The 22,350-nt window shown below is 42.4% G+C and overlaps 2 protein-coding genes and 1 long non-coding RNA gene across 8 annotated transcripts in view; 2 read left to right on the top strand and 1 right to left on the bottom strand.

The window, feature by feature from the left end:
• LOC130355506 (uncharacterized) overlaps positions 1-22,350 on the top strand; it is a 289,775-nt gene that overhangs the window by 129,758 nt on the left and 137,667 nt on the right. The gene's annotated exons all lie outside the window — the stretch shown is intronic.
• BIVM (basic, immunoglobulin-like variable motif containing) overlaps positions 1-22,350 on the top strand; it is a 189,061-nt gene that overhangs the window by 29,044 nt on the left and 137,667 nt on the right. The gene's annotated exons all lie outside the window — the stretch shown is intronic.
• Positions 1-22,350, bottom strand: part of POGLUT2 (protein O-glucosyltransferase 2) — an 86,664-nt gene that overhangs the window by 49,566 nt on the left and 14,748 nt on the right. For 4 of the 5 annotated variants that reach the window (XM_056555709.1, XM_056555710.1, XM_056555711.1 and 1 more), the window contains exons 3-5: positions 21,097-21,302; positions 17,833-17,910; positions 6,856-7,025 (exon numbers count right to left, since the gene is read on the bottom strand). In XM_056555709.1, the coding sequence (XP_056411684.1) occupies positions 6,856-7,025; positions 17,833-17,910; positions 21,097-21,302 (454 nt within the window). The remainder of the gene's footprint in view (positions 1-6,855; positions 7,026-17,832; positions 17,911-21,096; positions 21,303-22,350) is intronic. The other variant, XM_056555708.1, reaches the window with a different exon arrangement.

Below are 22,350 nucleotides of genomic sequence, written 5' to 3'. Positions count from 1 at the left end.
TTAGTGAGCACAACAAAATATATGCGTAACTACTGACAACAAAACATAAAGGGGCAGATTTGCTAAAGACCAACGATTTACATGGCAATCTGTTACTACAAAGGAGGAGCCTGCATCTTAATAAATGTGTTGCATATTGTACCAAATTTGTGGTTGCCTATACTCCACAGACCTATGGCATATACAGCAGATTTCAGCTACAACTTACTGTAGTGAATTATAATAAATGTGGAGTGCCGTTGGAGGCCATGCCCTTTTCACGCTAAGCCCTACCAACTTTCTAAAATGTGGTTGAACCAGTATCCCATTTCTTACATACCAACAATGAGCTTTGGGGCACCTTTAGTACTTGGCAGTAGCCACATTTTACTGTAGTCTCGGACCCTTGACCAGACAGTGAAAACTGGGTGCACTTTCCATTTAATATTTCATCAGGTTTAACCTTTTAATTCAAAATATTAAATAAATAACTACTAAAAGGGCCTGTGTATACTTTGTTGATGTTGGTTGGACAATAACTTTCTATATGACCTATTAAGGCATATAAATGTCAGAGACAGACTCCCCTAGTAACTCCCCCCTTTTTTTCCGCATAAAGGGGTACTTCAGTGGAAAAACATTTCTTAAAATGAACTAGTACCAGAAAGTTAAACAGATATGTAAATTACTTTTATTTAAAAATCTTTATCCTTCCAGTACTTAGCTGCTGTATGCTCCATGGGAAGTTCTTTTCTTTTTGAATTTATTTTCTGTCTGACCACAATGCTCTCTGCTGACACCTCTGTCTGTTCTAGGAACTGTCCAGAGTAGATGCAAATCCCCATAGCAAACCTATCCTGCTCTGGACAGTGTATGACATGGACAGAGGCATCAGCAGAAAGCACTGTGGTCAGACAGAAAAGAAATTAAAAAAAGAAAACAACCTCCTGTGGAGCATACAGCAGCTGATAAGTACTGGAAGGGTTAAGATTTTTAAATAGAAGTAATTTAAAAATCTGTTTAACTTTCTGGCACCAGTTGACTTAAAATGTTTTTTTCCACTGGAATACCCCTTTAAAGAGACAGTCCATAATTGGTCTCCCTCTCTGAAGGACTCAACACTGATTAGATAACCATGTAACATATGGCCTTTCTGGGGGAATTTCAGCTTCCAGATATCTATGTGATTTAACCTTTGTGCTAAAAAAAATACTAAAGTATTCTAGGTACAGATATCTTCACATCAAAGAATTAGAGGTTACACTAAATTTAAAGGTTACACTAAAACACTGCACATAGGAAAGGCACTTCACATATTATGACATCCTATGTTATCACCTCTATTGTCCTTCCAATCTTTAGTGTCACCCACACTAAGCTGTTGGTACAGGCAGGTAGTGCGGATGACACTGATTATAACGTTACTTACCTACCCAAGATCCGTGGTCCCATTCATCTGTTCTCTTTCTTTATCCAGAGGCAGGCTTGGTGCACGGCAGAAGCCCTGCGGACGTCACCGCTGCTGCTGCTGTGTACCATATCTGTTGCTGGAATAAAAAACATAACAGACGAACGGGACCACGGATCAGAGGTAGGTAAGTATCTTTATCATCAGTTTCCCCCTATACCAGACTAGCTATACATTTCACCTGACCGCTATTTCTCCTGATTATTACATGCACATGCACACTTGGAGAGTAAGTTGCTGTGAGACACCTCTGGCAGCTTATCTGATAGAAAACAAAAGGACCGACAGTTAATACCAAACATGCCTGACCCTTACATCTGCCGTTGGAAAAAGAGTCAAGAATACACATTGGAGGGTTTGCTGATCCTGATGAAATCAGCAGATTTTCCTGACTTTTATCTAATAAGTATGGCCAGCTTGTGTCACAACTCTTAAATGTCATTCTCTTCTGTTATTTATCTGTAAAAACTACCTGATTAAAAGGAATATGTTAGCTCCATATCATGATCAGAATTTAAGTGTCACGGTGGCGTTACGGAGCCACAGCATGCACACGATAATAGCCGTAATTAAAGCCTTAACTGCATGATTAGTTGGGCTAACGTTTCCATCCAGATAACTACAAACAGGTAAATTGCATATAGGGTATTCATATTGAGCTGGTAGGAAATGTATTAAAGTGTTACTATCATTTAAAAATAAATAAATACAAATGACGGCAAATCAAAAGTTTTGATCAGTCGGGGTCTAGGTGTTCAGACCCCCACTAATGGCTTGAAAGGTCAGGACAATTGCTCGACTAAGTGCTGCTCTCCCGATCTTGCTGCAGGGAGGGGATCCATAGACTTACTATATAGTTAGTCTCCTGAAGCTAGCTGGAGAGAGAAGAACTCAACCAGATGCTTTTCCCAGCTTGTTCTAGTAATCAGTAGGGTCTGAAAACCCAGACTTAGAGCAATCAAAACTTTTTACTATCTCTGTGACACGTCAAAAGAGATGTTAAATCTGTTGGTATGGGTTTAGAGCCATAAATTCAGTAGACAGGTTCACCTGTCTGCTCTTCCATCCCTGCATTTTATGTACATAAGCTTTCTTTCTTACAAATAAGAAAAGTAAACATAAGCATATTAGGTTGTGTTCTCACGCAGCAGTTTAATTTTTTTTTTTTTTAAAGCATCAAACTATAAATGTATTGCTTACAAACAGGCTGCAACGTTGAAACAATTACTAGAATATCCTGCGTTTTTTCTGACCAAATACCCATCAAAGAACATAACTCAGTAAGTAGTTTTTGCTTCTGGAAATGTACTGAATATTTTAATCATTGATTCAATGATGCAATGTAAGCAATAACAAAAACGCAGCCTTCATTCACACACACACTGCAATTTCATTGTGGTTTAGTTTCACTGTTTTGCTTTAAAAACAAATTTAAATTTTTTGCTTAAAAAACATTTCTGATGCAATTCTCTAAAAAAAAAAAAAGAATTTTTTTTGTGCTTACCGTGAAATCTCTCTCTCGTAGCCTTCATTGGAGGACACCTTACTGATGGGTATATGCTCTTGCCACTAGGAGGCGCTGACACTAGGAAGAAAAAAGTCGTCTCCTCCCTGGCAGGATATACCCGCCCACTGGAAGTGAGATAATCAGTTTTGTCACAAAGCAGTAGGAGAAGCCAACCAAGACAGAAGTCCAAAGGACCCCGTAAAAGAATCCTGTAAAAAGACCCTGAAAAGATCATCCGGACAAAAAAGGAAGATATGGGTGGGTGCGGTGTCCCCCAATAAAGGCTATGAGAAAGAGATTTTACGGTAAGCACAAAAAAAAAAATCTCCTTTTCTCGGTCGCTCCTCATTGGGTGACACCTTACTGATGGGACATACCAAAGCAGTCCCCTAGGGTGGGAATAACAACCACTAGAAAAAGGGAAACAGTCAGAGACCGAACCTACTCGTCTGTAAGGCACGCAGACAAGACCCCAGGCCAGAGACAACCGAGGCCCAGAAACTAGGCTCCCAAAAGATCCCCCATCCCTGGAGATGGGCTAGGATGCCAAGGAAAGGGACCGTCTTATGCAGAGATTAAATCTACGGTCCAGAAAGAGAGACAAGAAAAAAGGTCAACTAGGAACCAGCCAGGCCAGAACCATCCCTGGAGTGGGTAGAAAATTAACCCCAAGGAACACAGAACTAGACAAAGGGCGACCCCGGCTGGAAAACAACAATGGAAGAGGGCACAACAAGAGAACCCATCCAGATTTGACCGATTCAAGAGAACATGGCAGAAAAAAACACCAGGAGGAGCAGCGTAGATCTGAACAGAAAGTGAGCTACGAAGGTGGAAACCAGAAAACACTGGAAAAAAGAAAGACGGAAACTGGCTCTAGAGAGGGCTGGAGCATAACAGCAATGACCCACACATGTGGAGACCCCACCATGAGCAACCAGAAGGCAAAAGTAGCTCGAATGGTATAATCCGGGTGACTTGTACCTGAAGGGGAAGGAAACCCAACGGACCCGACATGCTCCGGGAGACAAACTTCCATGTGGAGACAAGCAGAAGCTTGGTACAGAAGGACTGCCCACAATGGAATCACTAGGGCCCAAAGAACCAGGAGGGCCAACCCAAAAAGGCAGGCACGCCACAGCAGTCTAGGATGGTGTCCAATACAAGGAAACTAACCAGAGTTGGACCCCAGTGGTCCGAGGAGACCAGAGCACTCTAAAAGCAACATCCCGTCAGGACGGAACAGAGGGGAAAAAACAAAAGTAAACCCAGCAGAGACCCAACCCCCCCCCCCCCCCCCACACACAGTACGGGGCACAGGGAGGTCACTCATGGAGACTGTGGTGTCAGTGTCACACAATTGACACCGTCAAGGAAGGAGAAATCCCAGGGAGATTGCGTCAAAGGATGAGGAAAGCAATGGCAGGAAACAAACAACAGGCAGTGGTTAGAATGGCTGACGCTGAGCCATACATGAGTGCGCAAACTCCTCCAACAGAGGAGAGTGCCAAGGCTGCAGGAGCAGAAGTAGACAACCAAAAAACAGGAGAGAGAGGGCTCCATCTAAGCAGAAGATAGCACTCAGCGAAATAGTGGCCCTAGTGGAGGGGAAAAACAAGGGGTGGTCAAGAGGAAAAAAAATGGCACCGACCAAGCCAGCTCCTGATCCCCGTACTGCCTGAGAAGAGGGATGACAAGTGCGCCAGGCACTGTTGAAGCAGGGAAATGCCGCCCCATGGCAACAGGACAAAATACTGGGTAGACGTAGTCCCACAGGAACCCTACGACAACATACAGAGATATGAAGGGATCGGAATCCTGGAAACAGGGGCTGGGCAAGAAACCAAGACATGGCTACAAATGCGAGTAAGAAACACACGCACAAAGCAACCAACAGCATTGAGAGGAACACCCCAACGGGGTGAAACCCTGCCTGAGCCACCGTGCACAGGAAACCAGGAAGATACCAGGTGGCAGAGGGGGGCCCGAACTGACCATGTCGCCCCAACAGGCCCCCTGCCAGAGGGGCTCAACCGTCACAGGATAGCCGAACAAGAGCACAGGAACGCCCGAAGCACACCACTCTGAACAGAAGGGAGGGCGGACTCTACATGTGCAGAGGACCTAGCATAAGTAGGGACACATACATGGTTACCTCACGATAGCAGAGGGGAACCAACTGCAGACATGAAGGAAACTGTAGACATCCCAAAGTCCGGCAGAATGGAAAACACACAGCACCCAATGGTGTGTCAACACCATGTCCCTAGCAGACCAAGTGGCACTCCTAGAAAAGGGGAACAGAGAGTGAAGCTGCAGCCATGAAAAGCCATGGGACCTGCAGGAGACGCCCATGCCCCAGCTCCTAATGGTGCTACACCCCTGGACTGCTGTCGCAGATACAAGGGATGAGGGATGCATGTGGGGCAGGAAACATGCAGACTCAGAAGAGGTCCCATGAACCCTTAGGCACAGTTTGTTGAACTTTCCATGGAAGGAGTCACTGGACTGCGGCCACGGAAGCAGCAGGAATGGGGGAGGTGACCTGGTGGATTCGAAAGCCATGCAGACACAGTCTGGCTACCAGGCATAGAGACCATGGCCACACCGGGTCCCGCATCCAGAACCACACACACCAAAAGTGAGCTACTAGCCTTGAGCCATGAGAGCAGCCGGCATGTGGAGAGGGACCTGATAAATTAGGAAACCCCACGAATAAGCATGTGGCACATTGCAGAGGGCTCACGGAGCAACATGGGGAGTCCCACTAGGAACTACACCTAAGCAGTGGGTTACCAGAACTTCCATCACACAGTGGGAAGTGTATGGTATGTGACCAGATATAGCAGGAAACTACGGAGACAGCCATCCGGCTGACAGGAGGAGGATTCCTGAGTACACAGGAACACTTCTTCGAAAACTCCCCCAGACAGTGGGGCACAGGAGTGCGGCCAAACTTATGGGTGACTCAGTGGTGTAGGAGACCCTGCAGACGAAGACTAGCTGACTGACAGAAGAGCCTTGCCTGCAGGAACCCTTAGACAGTTGCACGCGGCAGCCCAGAGATGGGAGACCAACAGCGGAGGACACTGTTTAGACAACGGTCTGGCATAATGAGTGCCCCTCCAGGTGCTGGTGATAAGGGGACCCAATCGGATAGCAATAACTGGGCCCCTTGATGCATGTGAAAAGGCAGTGAAGCCTCAAAACTATGAATAGAATCCCAGTCACCCTGGGAGATTGGGGGAGGCTTAGGAGCCGTGGATTGTATCTCCTTCGCCCAGCATAGGGTCCACAGGACACGCCAGGTTACTCCACCGGTTTCTTCCTAGTGTCAGCGCCTTCTAGTGGCAAAAGCATATACCCATCAGTAAGGTATCCCCCTATGAAGAGTGACCGAGAAATACAAGTGATCAATCGTCACCAAAGGTTTCAATGGAGCAAGCTACCCTTTAGAATTTTTTTTTTTTTAAATAAATAATAAATTAGTAAATGAACAAATGAATGAATAAATAAGTATACTTGTATGAGCCTTTATATAGTGTTATACAGTGCTTTTTATTTTATTTTTTGCATATTTTTTTTATGGTTATTTTATATTTTGGCTTTGTTCATTTTTTTTTCAGCACATTTTCCAGGTGCTTTACGCTTTTTATATGCAGATTAGGTTTTTGCTTAAATTGTTTTTACTGCTGTAATAATTACGCCTGCAGGAAAAACAACATGAACTGTGCAGCATTTTCTGACTAAATTTAATGTAATTCAATAGGAGGGAATGATGCCCACTTTACTGAGAAAATACACTTCAAAACTATGTGTTAGCATAGCCTATAACTTTTACATTTCTGTTTTATCACCAACAAGAATACTCTATTAAAAGGACACACAAGGATTAAATTACCTTCCCATAGTCTCTAACACAGAGTCTGTCAGGTCATATGTGGGCATTACAATATCTTTTGTTTCTAGAGATCCACACCAGGAGAAGATTGGGTGAAAAGGAGCTATCTTCCTCTTCTCTAATGGCCAATCCCCTAAATTAACAAAAAATTCTACATCAGGAACCTTCACCTGTAAGATAAATACATTGGGATCAATTCATATTTTACTGTACAGAAACAGCAATGGGTATTAATATAGGCAGTCGTGTAAATCTAGTAACCAAAAACAAAAAAAAATAGTGTGAGTTCTTCAAATCTATAACATTTATAACTATACAGACATACACTATAAATACACCATATTCCTTTCATACACAAGGGATATTCTGAAGTGTATACAATGGTGTATGCTGCCACCTGCTGAAACTTTATATTGTTTTTGCTAGGATAAGAAGCAGCAAATAATGCCACAATATACTGTACACATATTACACTAGTGTTTGCCGTCGGGCGTTATGTGAGTTACATGTTTGGGGAGTCAATAATATATTACAGGCCCTTAATAGTACAGTCACAGCTGTAGATCCGGAATTCATGTTACTTCAGTTGTAAGTTTTAATTCAAGTCATTTTATGCACGTAGCCAACACAGGTATTTGGACATATGGATGGGAATAAAACACCTAAGGACCAGTCATCCATTGCAGCCAACATCCCATGTGGTGGCATATTAACTATAATGGGGAACAGGGCCAGACTTATCTACCATTTGGCATAGCTGCCAGACATATATATATGAACCCAGCCCATGGTAGGTAACAACTGTAAATGTGTGTTTTATTTTTACTTTTTATGGCCTTAAAAAGTCATAAAAAAAACAACTTTTGGCATTAAGGGTCTGTGTGTTCAGTCCCCACTGAGGCTAGAACAAGCCAGGAGAAATTCTCAGCTAAGCACTTCTCTCACTCCCGCACTGTAGATGCCGCACTCCATACATTTGGATGGCCTGCACAACATACAGCTTTCCAAAGAATTCCTGGTGGCCCACTATCATGTCAAGGAAGAGTTAAGTCAAAAACTAGACTAGGACCTTCCTTAATATTGCAACATACAGGATCACTTTTCTGTGTACATCAGGAATAGCAGACACACATGCAGCTGATGATGGTTATCTTCACCCTTAATGTCAAGGAACATTGCCAGCGGGAGACAAGGGGCACCTGACTGCAGCACTTCTAGCACATCACGCTTTTAACCACCCCCCTAAGCCCTTTGGAACTGCATGGGCCTTTCCACTTGAACACTATAGTGGATTACTTGCATGACCACCCCTTTTAACTATAAGAATGTCCTAAGAAAGCACTTGCAGTTAAAAGTCTTCTAGACACAAAGCAGCTTTATGTCTTTAGCCACTAGAGGTCTAGAGCACCTCCTCAGGGATCACGAGCGTCACTCATCCTACACGTGTGCATTCCAAAGAGACACTCCAAGACCTCTAGTAGCTGCAGGCATAAAGCTGCTTGTGGCCGGTGAATAAGGGGAAGCTAAGAAGTGAGAAAACATACCTACTGCAGCCTATGTATAGGGGAAGCTACCTACTGAGCCAACTATTTCAGGAACTCAATGTTCTGGACAATGGGGGGCGGAGTAACCCTTTAATGCTTCCGGGACCGCTCTAGGTCAACGCTACGCGTATTAGTGTTCTCACTGAGTGCTAATGTGGGGCCCCAGTTCAGGAGATCGTGGGGTGTCCCAGTGGTCGGACCCCCCCGCGATCAAACATCCCCTATCCTGTGGATAGGGGATAAGTGTTATAAGGCTGGAGTTGTTCTTTAAGGACATTGGGCATACATGTACTCCCTAGTCCTGCTCCTATTATATAATGCAAGCTCAGGAGCTGAGTGTGCGTCATACTCAGTGGGTCTTGGCTGCTATGAGGAGCCAGGACCCACAGCTGATGCCAGGCATCACCGATCAGGCCGATGCCTAGCATTAACCCTTTACACGCCGCATCTAAAAGGAGAAAAATCTGACTTCGGTAGCTCAGAGGAGCTGATCAGGACACCCGTGGCAAAATTGCAGGGACCGGATCAGCTAAGAGGACAACTGGAGGGCCCTTACCTGCCTTCTTGCAGTCCGATTGGCACTCCAATGCTCCAGAAAGCCATGTCAGCCTGGAGCAATGGAACGCCAATAACACTGATTAATGATGTGTTTTTGCACAGCATTGTTCCGTGTTTGCAATCTAAAGATTGCCTGAAAGGACTAAAAGGACTAAAAAAAAATTGTAAAAAAATGTGAATTTACCCCTTCCCTAATAAAAGTTAGAATCACCCCTCTATTTTTTTAAATAAAATTATGTAAAATAAATAAAACACATGTGGTATCGATGCATGCCTAAATGTCTGAAATATTAAAATAACATTAATTAAACCACATGGTCAATGGCGTACATGTAAAAAAAAGTCCCACAAATTTTTTTTTGTTTCATCATAGATTTTGTGGTAAGTAAATGGTGTTGCAAAAAAACAAGCCCTCAAAGGGTACATTCACATGTGCGCATTTCCTGCAGCAGATCTGCTGTCACAGATTTTGCAACCTATTGAAGTCAATGGGCAACAAAATCTGCAGCCAAAATATGCACTTGTGAACGCACCCTTATAAATCTGTAGGTGGAAAATTTTAGTGTTCTGGATTTTAGAAGGCGAGGTGGAAAAAACGAAAAGTGCAAAATAAAAAAAAATAAAAAAAAAACAATATCCTTCAAGGATTAAGCAGTAGCAACTAAAGTGAAAGCTTAACCCCTTCAGCACAGACCCATTTTTTACCAGGCTCTTTTTTATTTAAATTTGACTGGGTCTCTTTAAGGGTACATTCATACGTGCGGATTTTCGCAGCATATTTCGCTGCCGATCCGCCGCTGAAGCACCCCCTATATGTTGCCTTTATATGTGCCTGCTCGGAGCAGCAACACGCCGCTCCAAGCAGACACACTGCGCTGTAAATCCGCACGTGTGAACGTACCCTAAATCGTAGTAACTTTAGAACTCTTTCTGAGCGGATTGATTCTGAAAATGTTTTTTCATGACATTGTACTTTATAAGTGGAGCATTTTTGTTGACACATGCAGCATTTTTTGTGGAAAAACTCCAAAATAGTGAAAAAATGTAAAATTTCTGCATTTTTTTTTACATTTTTTTTTTATGGTGTTCACTGTGCAGCAAAAGTGAGGTTATATTTATTCTGTGGGTCAGTATGATTATGGCAATACCAATATTATATAGCTTTTTATGTTTTTTTCCTTTTCTGAGCAAAATTCTTTTCCTGACATTCATTTTCCAACAGCCGTAACTTTTTAAATTTTCGTCCGACGCCATTGAGTGAGGTCTTATTTTTTGCGGGATGAGCTGTACTTTCTATTGATATCATTTTTGCGATACCTGCTACCTTTTGATCTTTTTTATTCTGCCATTTGTACCAAAATTGGCGAATTTTGCATTTTTTTTGTTGCTTTTTTTTACCGTGTTCACCAAGCAGGATAATTTACATTCGTTTTTTTCGTACATGTCATTACGGACGTGGCAATAACTTATGTATAGGAGTTGGGATTTTTATCTTTTTTGATGACAATACAGGGTTTTATTGGGAAAGGGGCATTTTATTTTTTTTCCCACTTCATACATGTATTGAACAACCTTTTATTATTTTATTTTTCACTTTTTACACGTTATTCTATGTTGCAATACATTTGTACTGCAGCACAGTATGACCTGATGAGCTGCACACTGTACAGTCTGTGCAATCCAGCCTGTGGCTGGATCTCACAGGCTTCCGAAGCAGGTCATGATCTGGCCTCCAGCTGCCATAGCATCCAACGATTGTATCGCGGCGCCGCCGTTGGTGAACAGGGAAAGCACACTCCCCCTGTCAACACCATAGATGCCATGATCAGGATTGATCACGGCATCTATGGGGTTAAAGGGTTACTCCGCTTCCCAGCGTCCAGAACATTGAGTTCCTGAACGCTGTGTGCGGGCTTCCGTGTTCACGCCTGCCCCCTTCTGACATCACGGCCTGCCCCCTCCATTAAAGTCTATGGGAAGGGGGCCCGACGGCCGTCACATGACAAGGGGGCAGGCGTGAACACGGAAGCCCACACACAGCGTTCAGGAACTCAATGTTCCAGATGCTGGGGAGTGGAGTAACCCTTTAATGCTGCCGGGACTGGCGTGATTGTGGCCTCGGCAGCTTTAGCGGGACTCTGGCTGTGATTGACAGCCGGGTCCCAACGCCGATCTCCTGGCAGTGTAGGAGATCGCTAGGACATATGCATACGTCCCAGTGCGCAAATGTGTCAGGTGCTGGAACGTATGTATATGTCCTATAGCAGGAAGGGGTCAATGGGGTACTCCTGTGGAAAAAAAAAAAATTCAAATCAACTGGTGCCAGAAAGATAAACAGATTTGTAAATTACTTCTATTTAAAAATATTAGCCCTTCTTAACCCTATAGTACTTATCAGATGTTGTATACTACAATATTTGTGAAGTTCTTTCCAGTCTGACAACAGTGCTCTCTGCTGACACCTCTGTCCGTGTCAGGAACTGTGCAGAGCAGGAAAGGTTTTCTATGGGGATATGCTTCTAATCTGGACAGTTCCACACGGACAGAGGTGCCAGCAGAGAGCACTGTTGTCAGACCCGGAAAGGATTACACAATTTTCTCCATGGTATACAGCAGCTGATAAGTGCTGGAAGGATTAAGATTTTTAAATAGAAGTACGAATCTGTATAACTTTCTTGCACAACTGATTTAAAAACATTTGTTTTCCATTTGTTTCCACCGGAATTTTTAAATAGAAATACAAATCTGTATAACTTTCTTGCACAACTGATTTAAAAACATTTGTTTTCCATTTGTTTCCACCGGAGTTCCCCTTTAAATGTTGTGTCACAGCTTTATCTACATGAAGTTTATCTACCTTCAGCATACTATGTACATTTTATCTAATCTCCATCAACAGCGATATCATGAAACTACAACTATGAGTGCAACCCAACAATTGGTAGCAAAGCAAACAGAAATATATTCCTAAATGGAGCTACTGCATTTCCTGTCTGAACAGATTCTCTTTTAGCTGTAATAATTATTTTCATTTACATACATGAAAGTACCGATGGTACTAAAGGCTAGGGCTGCACAGACCTATAGTAGTCTGATGGTTGCAGTGCATACTAGGATATTTTCATGCTACTCATACTCGTACATCCTCTATATCATTGATAAATAAATTAAACAACAGCGGGCCCAGTACTGAACCTTGGGGTACACCACTAATTACCGGGGACCAATCAGAGTACGAATCATTGACCACCACTCCCTGGGTACGATCCATGAGCCAGTGTTCAATCCAGTTACAAACTAAAGTTTCCAAGCCCAAAGACCTTAAAGGGGTACTCCGGTGAAAACCTTTTTTCTTTTAAATCAACTGGTGGCAGAAAGTTAAACATATTTGTAAATTACTTCTATTAAAAAATCTTAATCCTTCCTGTACTTATTAGCTGCTGAATACTACAGAGGAAATTCTTTTCTTTTTGGAATGCTCTCTGATGACATCACGAGCACAGTTCTCTCTGCTGACGTTATTATAATATTAATAACGCTTTATTTATTGTTGTCCTTAGTGGGATTTGAACCCAAGTCCCCAGCACTGCAAGGCAGCAGTGCTAACCACTGAGCCACCATGCTGCTCTTAGCATACATCTGCTATGCATGGTTGCTAAAATGGACAGAGATGTCAGCAGAGAGCACTGTGCTCGTGATGTCATCAGTGTTCCAAAAAGAAAGGAATTTCCTCTGTAGCATTCAGAAGCTAATAAGTACTGGAAGGATTAAGATTTTTTTAATAGAAGTAATTTACAAATATGTTTAACTTTCTGCCACCAGTTGATTTAAAAGAAAAAAGGTTTTCACCGGAGTACCCCTTTAACTTACCTGTCAGACATCTGTGAGGGACAGTATCAAACGCTTTAGCAAAATCCAGAAACACTATATCCACAGCCATTCCTTTACTAAGGATAGAAGTTGTCAAACCAATCTAATTTGCTTTTATGAAGAGGTGAGTAGAAGCCTTGACAGAGGAATGGCTGTGGATATAGTGTTTCTGGATTTTGCTAAAGCGTTTGATACTGTCCCTCATAGACGTCTGACAGGTAAGTTAAGGTCTTTGGGTTTGGAAATTTTAGTTTGTAACTGGATTGAACACTGGCTCATGGATCGTACCCAGAGAGTGGTGGTCAATGATTCGTACTCTGATTGGTCCCCGGTTATTAGTGGTGTACCCCAAGGTTCAGTACTGGGACCGCTGTTGTTTAATTTATTTATCAATGATATAGAGGATGGTATTAACAGCTCTGTTTCTATCTTTGCAGATGACACCAAGCTTTGTAGCACGGTACAGTCTATAGAGGATGTGCATAAGTTACAAGATGACTTGGATAGACTAAGTGTCTGGGCATCCACTTGGCAAATGAGGTTCAATGTGGATAAATGTAAAGTTATGCATCTGGGTACTAATAACCTGCATGCATCGTATGTCTTAGGGGGGATTAAACTGGCAGAGTCACTGGTAGAGAAGGATCTGGGTGTACTTGTGGATCACAGACTACAGAATAGCATGCAATGTCAGGCTGCTGCTTCCAAAGCCGGCAGGATATTGTCATGTATCAAAAGAGGCATGGACTCAAGGGACAGGGACATAATACTCCCCCTTTATAAAGCATTGGTACGGCCTCACCTGGAATATGCTGTTCAGTTTTGGGCACCTGTACATAAAAGGGACTTTGTGGAGTTGGAAAGGGTGCAGAGACGCGCGACTAAACTAATATGGGGCATGGAACATCTTAGCTTTGAGGAGCGATTAAAGGAGTTACAATTGTTTAGTCTTGAGAAGAGACGTTTAAGGGGGGATATGATAAACATATATAAGTATATAAATGGCCCATACAAAAAATATGGAGAAAAACTGTTCCAGGTTAAACCCCCCCAAAGGACGAGGGGGCACTCCCTCCGTCTGGAGAAGAAAAGGTTTAGTCTAAAGGGGCGACACGCCTTCTTTACCGTGAGGACTGTGAATTTATGGAATGGTCTACCTCAGGAACTGGTCACAGCAGGAACAATTAATAGCTTTAAAACAGGGTTAGATACATTCCTGGAACAAAATAACATTAATGCTTATGAAGAATTATAAAACTACATCCCTTTCTCTTATTCCCTTACACCCTTCCCTTCAATTCCCTGGTTGGACATGATGGACGTATGTCTTTTTTCAACCATACTAACTATGTAACTATGTACTCAACAAATAGATTTAAAACAAATATGGTGTGAAAGGGAGCCATCCACAGCCTCAAGTGTAAAGTGTAGTTGGCTGCCTTTTTCAATAGAACTGTATATAAAAAAATATTTTTGTTACATGTAAGTGGTCAAGTTCTGTGCAGTGACTGTATGGGGGGTGTGCATATGTAATGAAGGGGTGTGCCCTTGTAGGCAGAGATCTTGCTCAATATGACTAAAATGATACCCATCTTTACACGCTTTTCTATTATTGTACTACTTTTTAGTAGGTATAAAATTGCCCTATTTTGACCCCCAATAGCTTTCTAACTTTTCCATATACGGTGCTGTATGATCTGTAGTTTTTATCTGTACCACTTTTGCATATTATGTGGCTTTTTCATTACTTTATATTCTTTTTGAACTTTGGTGTTTTTTTACGTTTACGATGTTCACTGTTGATATATTTTTTTAAACATAACTTTTGAGTGGAGGAGGAGCTTTTTCACTTCTATTAAAATGTTTTTTTGTTTTTTTTTAACAGAGAAGAAGAATGCAGCCGACCACCGGGAGCAGGCGGCCCACTTAATTCATTTGCAGCTGCTCCTGCGCTTGTTTCATAGCCGCGCTGTAAATTTACGGCGCTGTGCACGAAGTTACTCGCTGCTAGAGGAAAAGTTTCTGAGTTGCCCATAGCAACCAATCAGATTGCTTCTTTCATTTTTGAAAAGGCCTGTGAAAAATGAAAGAAGCCATCTGATTGGTTGCTATGGGCAACTCAGAAACTTTTCCTCTGGACAGATTTTGGTAAATCTACCGAGCAATATACTGACAGGCTAATGACATAGGCAGATCTAAGGGCTTTCTAAGGCCCCTTGCTGCCATGGCAACACACTAGCATCCTGCAATCATGATGTATGGTGGATTTATAGAGAAAGCATACTCCTTCTGTAAACTCATCAGGAGTATGCTTTCTCTATAAATCCACTTTTTGCCACAATTGAATTTAAGGGTTTAAACAACTCAGCTCTTGGCTACTGCAGCAGGGTATTGCTGTCCACTATAGCTGACACCTGGTGCTGAGCCCGTGCCATTCTCACAACATACATTTATGGCACTGTGTAACAACTCTGGAAGGAGATAAAGGCCTTTATCAGATCAGTGGGGGTCTCACTCCTAGCATCACCCACCAATCAGCAAATTCATAGCCTGTGGCACTCCACGAAGCATATCCCTTTTATTGTTTATCAAACTTTATCAGACACAGCGTGTATACCCTCTAGTGGCTATATCTGGTACTGCAATTCATTCATAGAATAAAGTTGGCTCCTGTACCACAAAAAAACACTACTTAATGTACAGCACTGTGTCTGGTAATTAATGAAGCACTAAGCACTATGGCTCCTTCAGACACTTAAATGGTATCTGTGAATACCATCAATGAAATGTAATATATTATAGATTAGCCTATTTGAATGACTTTTCTAATATACTTCATAATAACATTGTGTAACTTTATGTGTTAAAGGGGTTATCCACCATAAGGTGATTTTAGTATGTACCTGGCAGACAGTAATGGACATGCTTAGGAAGGATCTGCACTTGTCTTGGGCTAAATGGCTATGCTGTGAGATTACCATAACACTGTGGCTAGCTTTCTGTGAACTTGTGTTTCCTGTTTTCAGTTTTCTTGTTTGCCTACAAATCCCATGATACCATTTTCCTCCTTCCCACACATCAGCTACGCCACCCATTGAAACTAAATGAGTTGCAGACCTGTGGTCTTCAATCAGGGTGCCTACATCTGTTGAATTAGTTGCAGATTGATCACTCCACCCACTGAAGCAGACAGGCTCCCTGTCATCAGCTGACTAGTGAGTCCGGTCTCGACCGCATTGCGAGCTGGGAAAAATCCGAGAGCGCAGTCATTTTGTATGCTGGTAAAAATAAATATTGGGGTGAAAATCACATAAGAATTGTGAGAAAACGGTCACACACAGGTAAAGACACTATATTATGAACTACACTAAATTTACAGCCCCTGTAGTATAGTCAAATAAAAAAAAATTCCCGGAATACCCCTTTAAATTAACCCCTAAAAGTTTGCCTGTGGTCCTGCTAGCAGATTATCTCCTGGCAGAGACAAATGTCAGGAAATGCAGATGGGACTTCAGCTCAGCACAGAGTATAGAGTACATAGAGCTGAATATCTAAATGATCACTCATTAAAACTAATTTTTGCTATTGCAATAAAAATATTTCTAATATACTTTGTTTTAAAAAAAAAAAAAAAATGACGTTTCTATGTTTTATTTGTGCTTAAATAAGCTCAAGAGCACATTTTTCCCCCATCTCATACACAGACTTTGGACCGAAGTCTAAACACAGTAAGTGCAGCCTGGAGTGCTGAGGTTTTTTTTTTCCATTTGTGTATGACCTCCAGTATACAAAGGTACAAAGCACTACAACAATTGTAGTGGTTTGTACTTTAACATACTGGGGGTTGTAGTGCTTTGTCACTTTGCATATTGGAATCTGTACAACAGATTCTAATATGCAAAGGGATAAAGCACTACAACCTCCAGTATGTAAATCTAATATGGAAAGGGACACACAGCACTACAACCACCAGTATGTAGAGATACAATGCATTACGAGCTCATAACCTCCAGCACAGAAGACAAAAAGGCTTGCAGAGCATATTAGCGCTACATACTGGGAGTTGTTGTGCTTGGTCCCTTTTCATACTGGTAGTTATAGTGCATTGTTGCACTGCATAGTGGAGGTTGTAGTAAAAAGTAGTGAATATCATATATTAAAAAGTTTTAATAAAAGTGAATAAGCCCGTACCCCAACAAAAAAATAAAATTCCCCTCTTTTCCTATTTAAAAAACAATAAAATAAATAAAAACGTAAAAAAATTTAAATAAAACATATTTGGTATCGACAGATGCGTAAATGTGATTCATAAAAACATTATGTTAATGATCCCGTACAGTGAATGGCGTAAACATAAAAAAAAATGTAAGTCCGAAAATATGGATTTTTATCAGAAAAAAACTAATAAAAGTATAAAAAAAAAAAAAAAAAAAAACATTAGTACTAGAATGGTACCAATAAAAACTACAGATCACGACGCAAAAAATAAGCCCTCATACATCCCCGTATACAGAAAAACAAAAAGTTATATAAAAACTATATTTTAAAAAGTGGCCGGGACACTGCATTTTCTGTTTCGGGTTTCGGCCAAGCACAGTCTAAATTTTCGCTTTTGGACCAAAATTTCCATTTCGGTGCATCCCTACAAAATATGCTAAACATTGTGCTACATGTTTCTGCTCCTTTTGCAGCTGCTCAGCAGATCTGAGCACTGAAGAGTTCAGTTAAGAGTTCAGAGCTGAAGGAGGGTGGAAGTGTGGACTCCGTGCTAGGAGTCAGCACCCCAATGATCTGACATCTCCTCTAAGGATAGGCCATCAAAAGAATAATCCTAAAAAACCTCTTTAAGAATATTATGTCAACTTCAAACTGGAGTGATCCTAATGGCTGTAACATTGTATACTCTGTAAGGACATGCACTAACACCATGAAGACCGTACTACCCCTGCTTTATACTTATACTTCATTATCAGACAAATAATCAAGGTTTACTGCAGTTACTTACTTTACTTGTTAAGGACAGAAGAAGTGAATCCATGAAAATCCTAAATCCAACATGTTCCCCATAGGTTTTTATATAAATCTAAAAAAAAAATAATGAAATTACCGTAATGGATTTATAAAAGGTAAAGCACACTTTTTCTGCTTTCTAGCTGCCTTTTTCATTATGCCCTCCACCTTTAAAGGCATACTTCCGCCCCGAGACATCTTATCCCCTATCCCAAGGATAGGGGATAAGATGTCTCACCGCGGGGGACACACCCCCTCCCATAGACTTGCATAGAGGGGGCGGGGGGGGGGGGGGGGTGACGTCACACGGGGGCGAAGTCGTGACATCATGATACTCCGGCCCCGTGGTCGCCACCCGGCTGTTTGTGAGCTGGCACCGCAGCGTGCAGCTCAAACAGGTGGGTGGCGAATACAATATTCTTTGGAAAGGGGATAAGATGTCTCAGGGCCGGAGTACCCCTTTAAAATGCAATTTCCACACAAATGAAAAAATGCCAGAAAAAAACAAACAAACGCAGGGAATTGCACTGGTGTCTTTTCAGGCGTTTTTTTTCAAACCAAAAAACGAAGGACAAAAAAGCAAGTAGAAACTTAGTCTAATAAGGCCAGGTCTTTGGGGCTAAGACTAGGCACAGCCAGGATTTCATCAACTGCTAACCTTGTGGCGTATTCTTGTGCAATAGAGTCAAAGAGGATCCTGAGGAGATAAACAAACTGATAGGAGTCAGAAATGGATGTCAGGAATCGTTTTGATAAACAGTAAAGCACACTGCAGCTGAATATGACACTGGTGCTCCATGTAGCATATCTGAATGCATACTCAGCACACATGGGCTATACTAGCAGACAACAAGTGTGAGTGCTTTTGCTGTGTAAGCGAAAAGGAAAAGCAAGACTCCAGTGGGCAAAAAAGAATAAAGATTGGATGACATTGCCTGGTCCAATAAATCCAGACCTGTGATGCATTATTCTGTATGTGTGTGGTGGGAGGGGGGTAATGAGTGTCAGAACTTAGTACAAGTATCATCAACTGATGACCCATCGCGTCAGGTGTTAACAGTTCAGACATGTGCAGGTGGTATAATGAAGTGGGTGATGTTCTCTTGGCACATTAGGCATAGTCTATGATGAACATTTGTACAGTATGTCTTATCTAAACTTTGTGAACAACCAATTTCATTCCTTCCTGGCAATTGTATATACTATGGCAGAAGAACACTTTCAGCTCAACAATGCACAATGCCACAAAGGTTGTATAGTCGTGGATTGGTTCCAGGAACATGACAGTGAGTTCCCAGATGTTAATCATACGGAGCATCTCTTCAGTAAGGTAGAACAGGCAGTTCAGAGCATAACAGTACTTTGGCTGAGAAAGCTAGGGCTGGCACTATTGCTCAAGCAGGGGCTAGAGAAAGGGTTAAATACATTTCAGGATGCAAGCTGTGGGTGGATGTGTGATACAATGACTTCAGGGGTCAAACTCAAAACATAAGAAAAGGCAGATTCACAATATTGGATTTAGGAGCATAAAGATTCACTCACCCGATGGCAGGTCAGAAATTCTTTTATTGGCGCTGATGTCCGTTCCTACTCTGTGCAATGGTAGGGAGGTGCAGTAGGCAGAACGCTGACTGAGTGGCAGAGGCGAGGAGGTGCTCCTTTTGTGGTCTTGCCCACTTTCTCAAGCCTCTGGCTTGACAGCGGCAAGACCACAAAAGGAGCGCCACCTCCCCTCTGCCTACCACACCTCCCTACCATTGCACCGAGTATGAATGGATATCACAGCCAATAAAAGAATTTCTGACCTGCCATCGGTGAGTGCATCCTCATGTTTCTACATCAAATACAGAGCATAAAGGTGCCTCCATCTAAACTTAAACAACTGTGAGAAGCTATCCTGTCTGCATGGGCCAATATTCCTAAACAATTTTAACAACTAGAAGACTCTATACCACAATAAAGTGCTGTCTTGCTGAAGGCCAAAATATGTGCAGCACACTACTAGATGGGTGTTTCTAAAAACGTGGCCATTAACTGTATATTAAAAGTCAGCATCAAAGCTATAAAAGTATAGAGACGATTCACAGAAGTTAACATGAAATCTGACAAATGGCATGGACCTGATATAGGCCATATACTTAAAGGAGTAGTCAAGTTTAATAAAAACTTATCCCCTAACCGCAGATAGCGGTGGGTGCGAGCTTAGCCATTTTTTAGCTTCAATGATAGCTGAGCTGCAGTAACCCAGCATGGCCAACAGAGCTGTCTACATTCAGGTCCACTCACTTTATATGCAGGCGTAGCGGCTCTGGTAAAAATCTGATTGGTGGAGATGCTGCGTGTTGGACACCCACCGATGAGATGTTGATTGTCTATAATGATCATAGGACAGCAATGAAAAAGTCTTGGAAATCTCCATTAAAAAGTGATCTTGTACGCTACTGAATCAGAGTGGTTGTATCAAGGTCTCCTGCTCAAAAATGGTATTGATGATCTTCATGCTGTTTTAGTAACTAAGGCTGTGTTCACACTACGTTTTTTCCCATACGGGAGCGCATACGGCAGGGGGGAGCTAAAACCTCGCGCTCCCGTATGTCACCGTATGCGCTCCCGTATGTCATTCATTTCAATGAGCCGGCCGTAGTGAAACGTTCGGTCCGGTCGGCTCATTTTTGCGCCGTATGCGCTTTTACAACCGGACATAAAACTGTGGTCAACTACAGTTTTAGGTCCGGTTGTAAAAGCGCATACGGCGCAAAAATGAGCCGACCGGACCGAACGTTTCACTCCGGCCGGCTCATTGAAATGAATGACATACGGGAGCGCATACGGTGGCATACGGGAGCGCAAGGTTTTAGCTCCTCCCTGCCGTATGCGCTCCCGTATGGGAGAAAACGTAGTGTGAACCCACCCTAAGTCATATGCTTTATACATGACACATTTCAACAAGCTTAAAGGGGTACTCCGCTGCTCAGCGTTTGGAGCAGCTTGTGACATCATAGCCCCACCCCCTCATGCCCCCCCTCAATGCAAGTCTATGGGAGGGGGCATCAAGCCCCCTCCCATAGACTTGCATTGAGGGGGGGGCATGAAGGGGCGGGGCTATGATGTCACAAGCTGCTCCAAACGCTGAGCAGCGGAGTTCCCCTTTAAGCTTGTCATCCCCCTCCCATAGACTTGCATTGAGGGGAGCAGCAGGGTACCCGTTTAAAAATAAATAACCTAATAATGCATCCATGACTATAAGTACAGAACATACCTTATTATCCTTGATGGTGTAATGACACAAGCTCTGGCGGTTACCAAATCTTTGTGGGATTTCTATGGCAATCTTGTCAGGATCAACCACTGGAAAATGTTTGAGATCCCGTTCAATTTGTGGAATGGAGTCATTACATGACATATGTCTTAACCAGACGTCACTGACAGGTTCTGGGCAGTGACATTCCTCACTGTAAACTGGACCTGAAATTAAAAACATGAAACCTGGCTCAGAAATTCTTAAGGGATTTGTGCCACTTCTGTGGCGTAGAAAAGTTTCAAATAACTTCAGATCACTTATTCCTGAAAATGTTATGATACAACCAAGCGTTATAAATAATTAGATTTTTCATGCACAGACAACATCTCAGAAGAAAAGCTTATGCAGCATCTTCCCTTGGCCTACAGAGGGCGCTCTTGCCTTCTTTTTTCATGTTTTTTTTCCTGCACAAAGGCATATGCACACTGAAGGTGACCATACACAGATGAACAGTGAAGAGGCTGCAGTGCTTACACAAGAGCCATGGTATCTTCAAACTGCTGATCGGCAAAGGTGCCAGGAGTTAGACCCCCGCCAATCTTATAATGGAGGCCTATCCTGAGGATAGACCATCAATTTTTAAAAGCTGGTTAACTACGTTATACATCTCTTCCTGTCGTCTAACACTGAATTGTTCCCATTTTCCCCTTAGCACTTAGTGCTTCTCTGTTGCTATGAAGTAATGAATACTGTAGAATGAGACATACTGTAGCTACCTACTGATAGGTAGACTTAAAGGAGAATCAGCCTGTCACTCCTATTTAAACAAAGAGATAGGTATGTGCTGATTATAATAGACTGATATCATTAACCCCTTAAATGGGCACTGTCAGATACAAAAACTTCTGATATGTTGTAAAGCATGTATAACCAATAGGTTTTGCAATTGCTTTCATTAGAAAATTTTCAGTATTTCATACTGAAAATGCCAGTCAAATAACTGCCTCCCTGCCTGCTTGGACACATACTAGTCCTGCTGTGTCCATGCATCATCACCTATGTCATGGACACACTTCCTTGATTGACAGCTGTGAGCGCAGGGCTCACAGCTGGAGGAAAAATCCTCCCACTGTCAGTTTGTGTCCCGCTACTGTCAGTAAGGACAAGCTGGGAGTTGTAGTTTTGCTAATGCTAGGGGAGATGTGAGCAGACAGCATTCTGAGGGAGGGGGCGGAGACCTGCACAGTGAGGCCACACCCCCTCCCTTTGAGA

The sequence above is a fragment of the Hyla sarda genome, chromosome 2 (genome assembly GCF_029499605.1).
Source record: "Hyla sarda isolate aHylSar1 chromosome 2, aHylSar1.hap1, whole genome shotgun sequence".
NCBI classification, from domain to species: domain Eukaryota; kingdom Metazoa; phylum Chordata; class Amphibia; order Anura; family Hylidae; genus Hyla; species Hyla sarda.
This window is presented reverse-complemented; position numbering and strand designations above follow the sequence as displayed.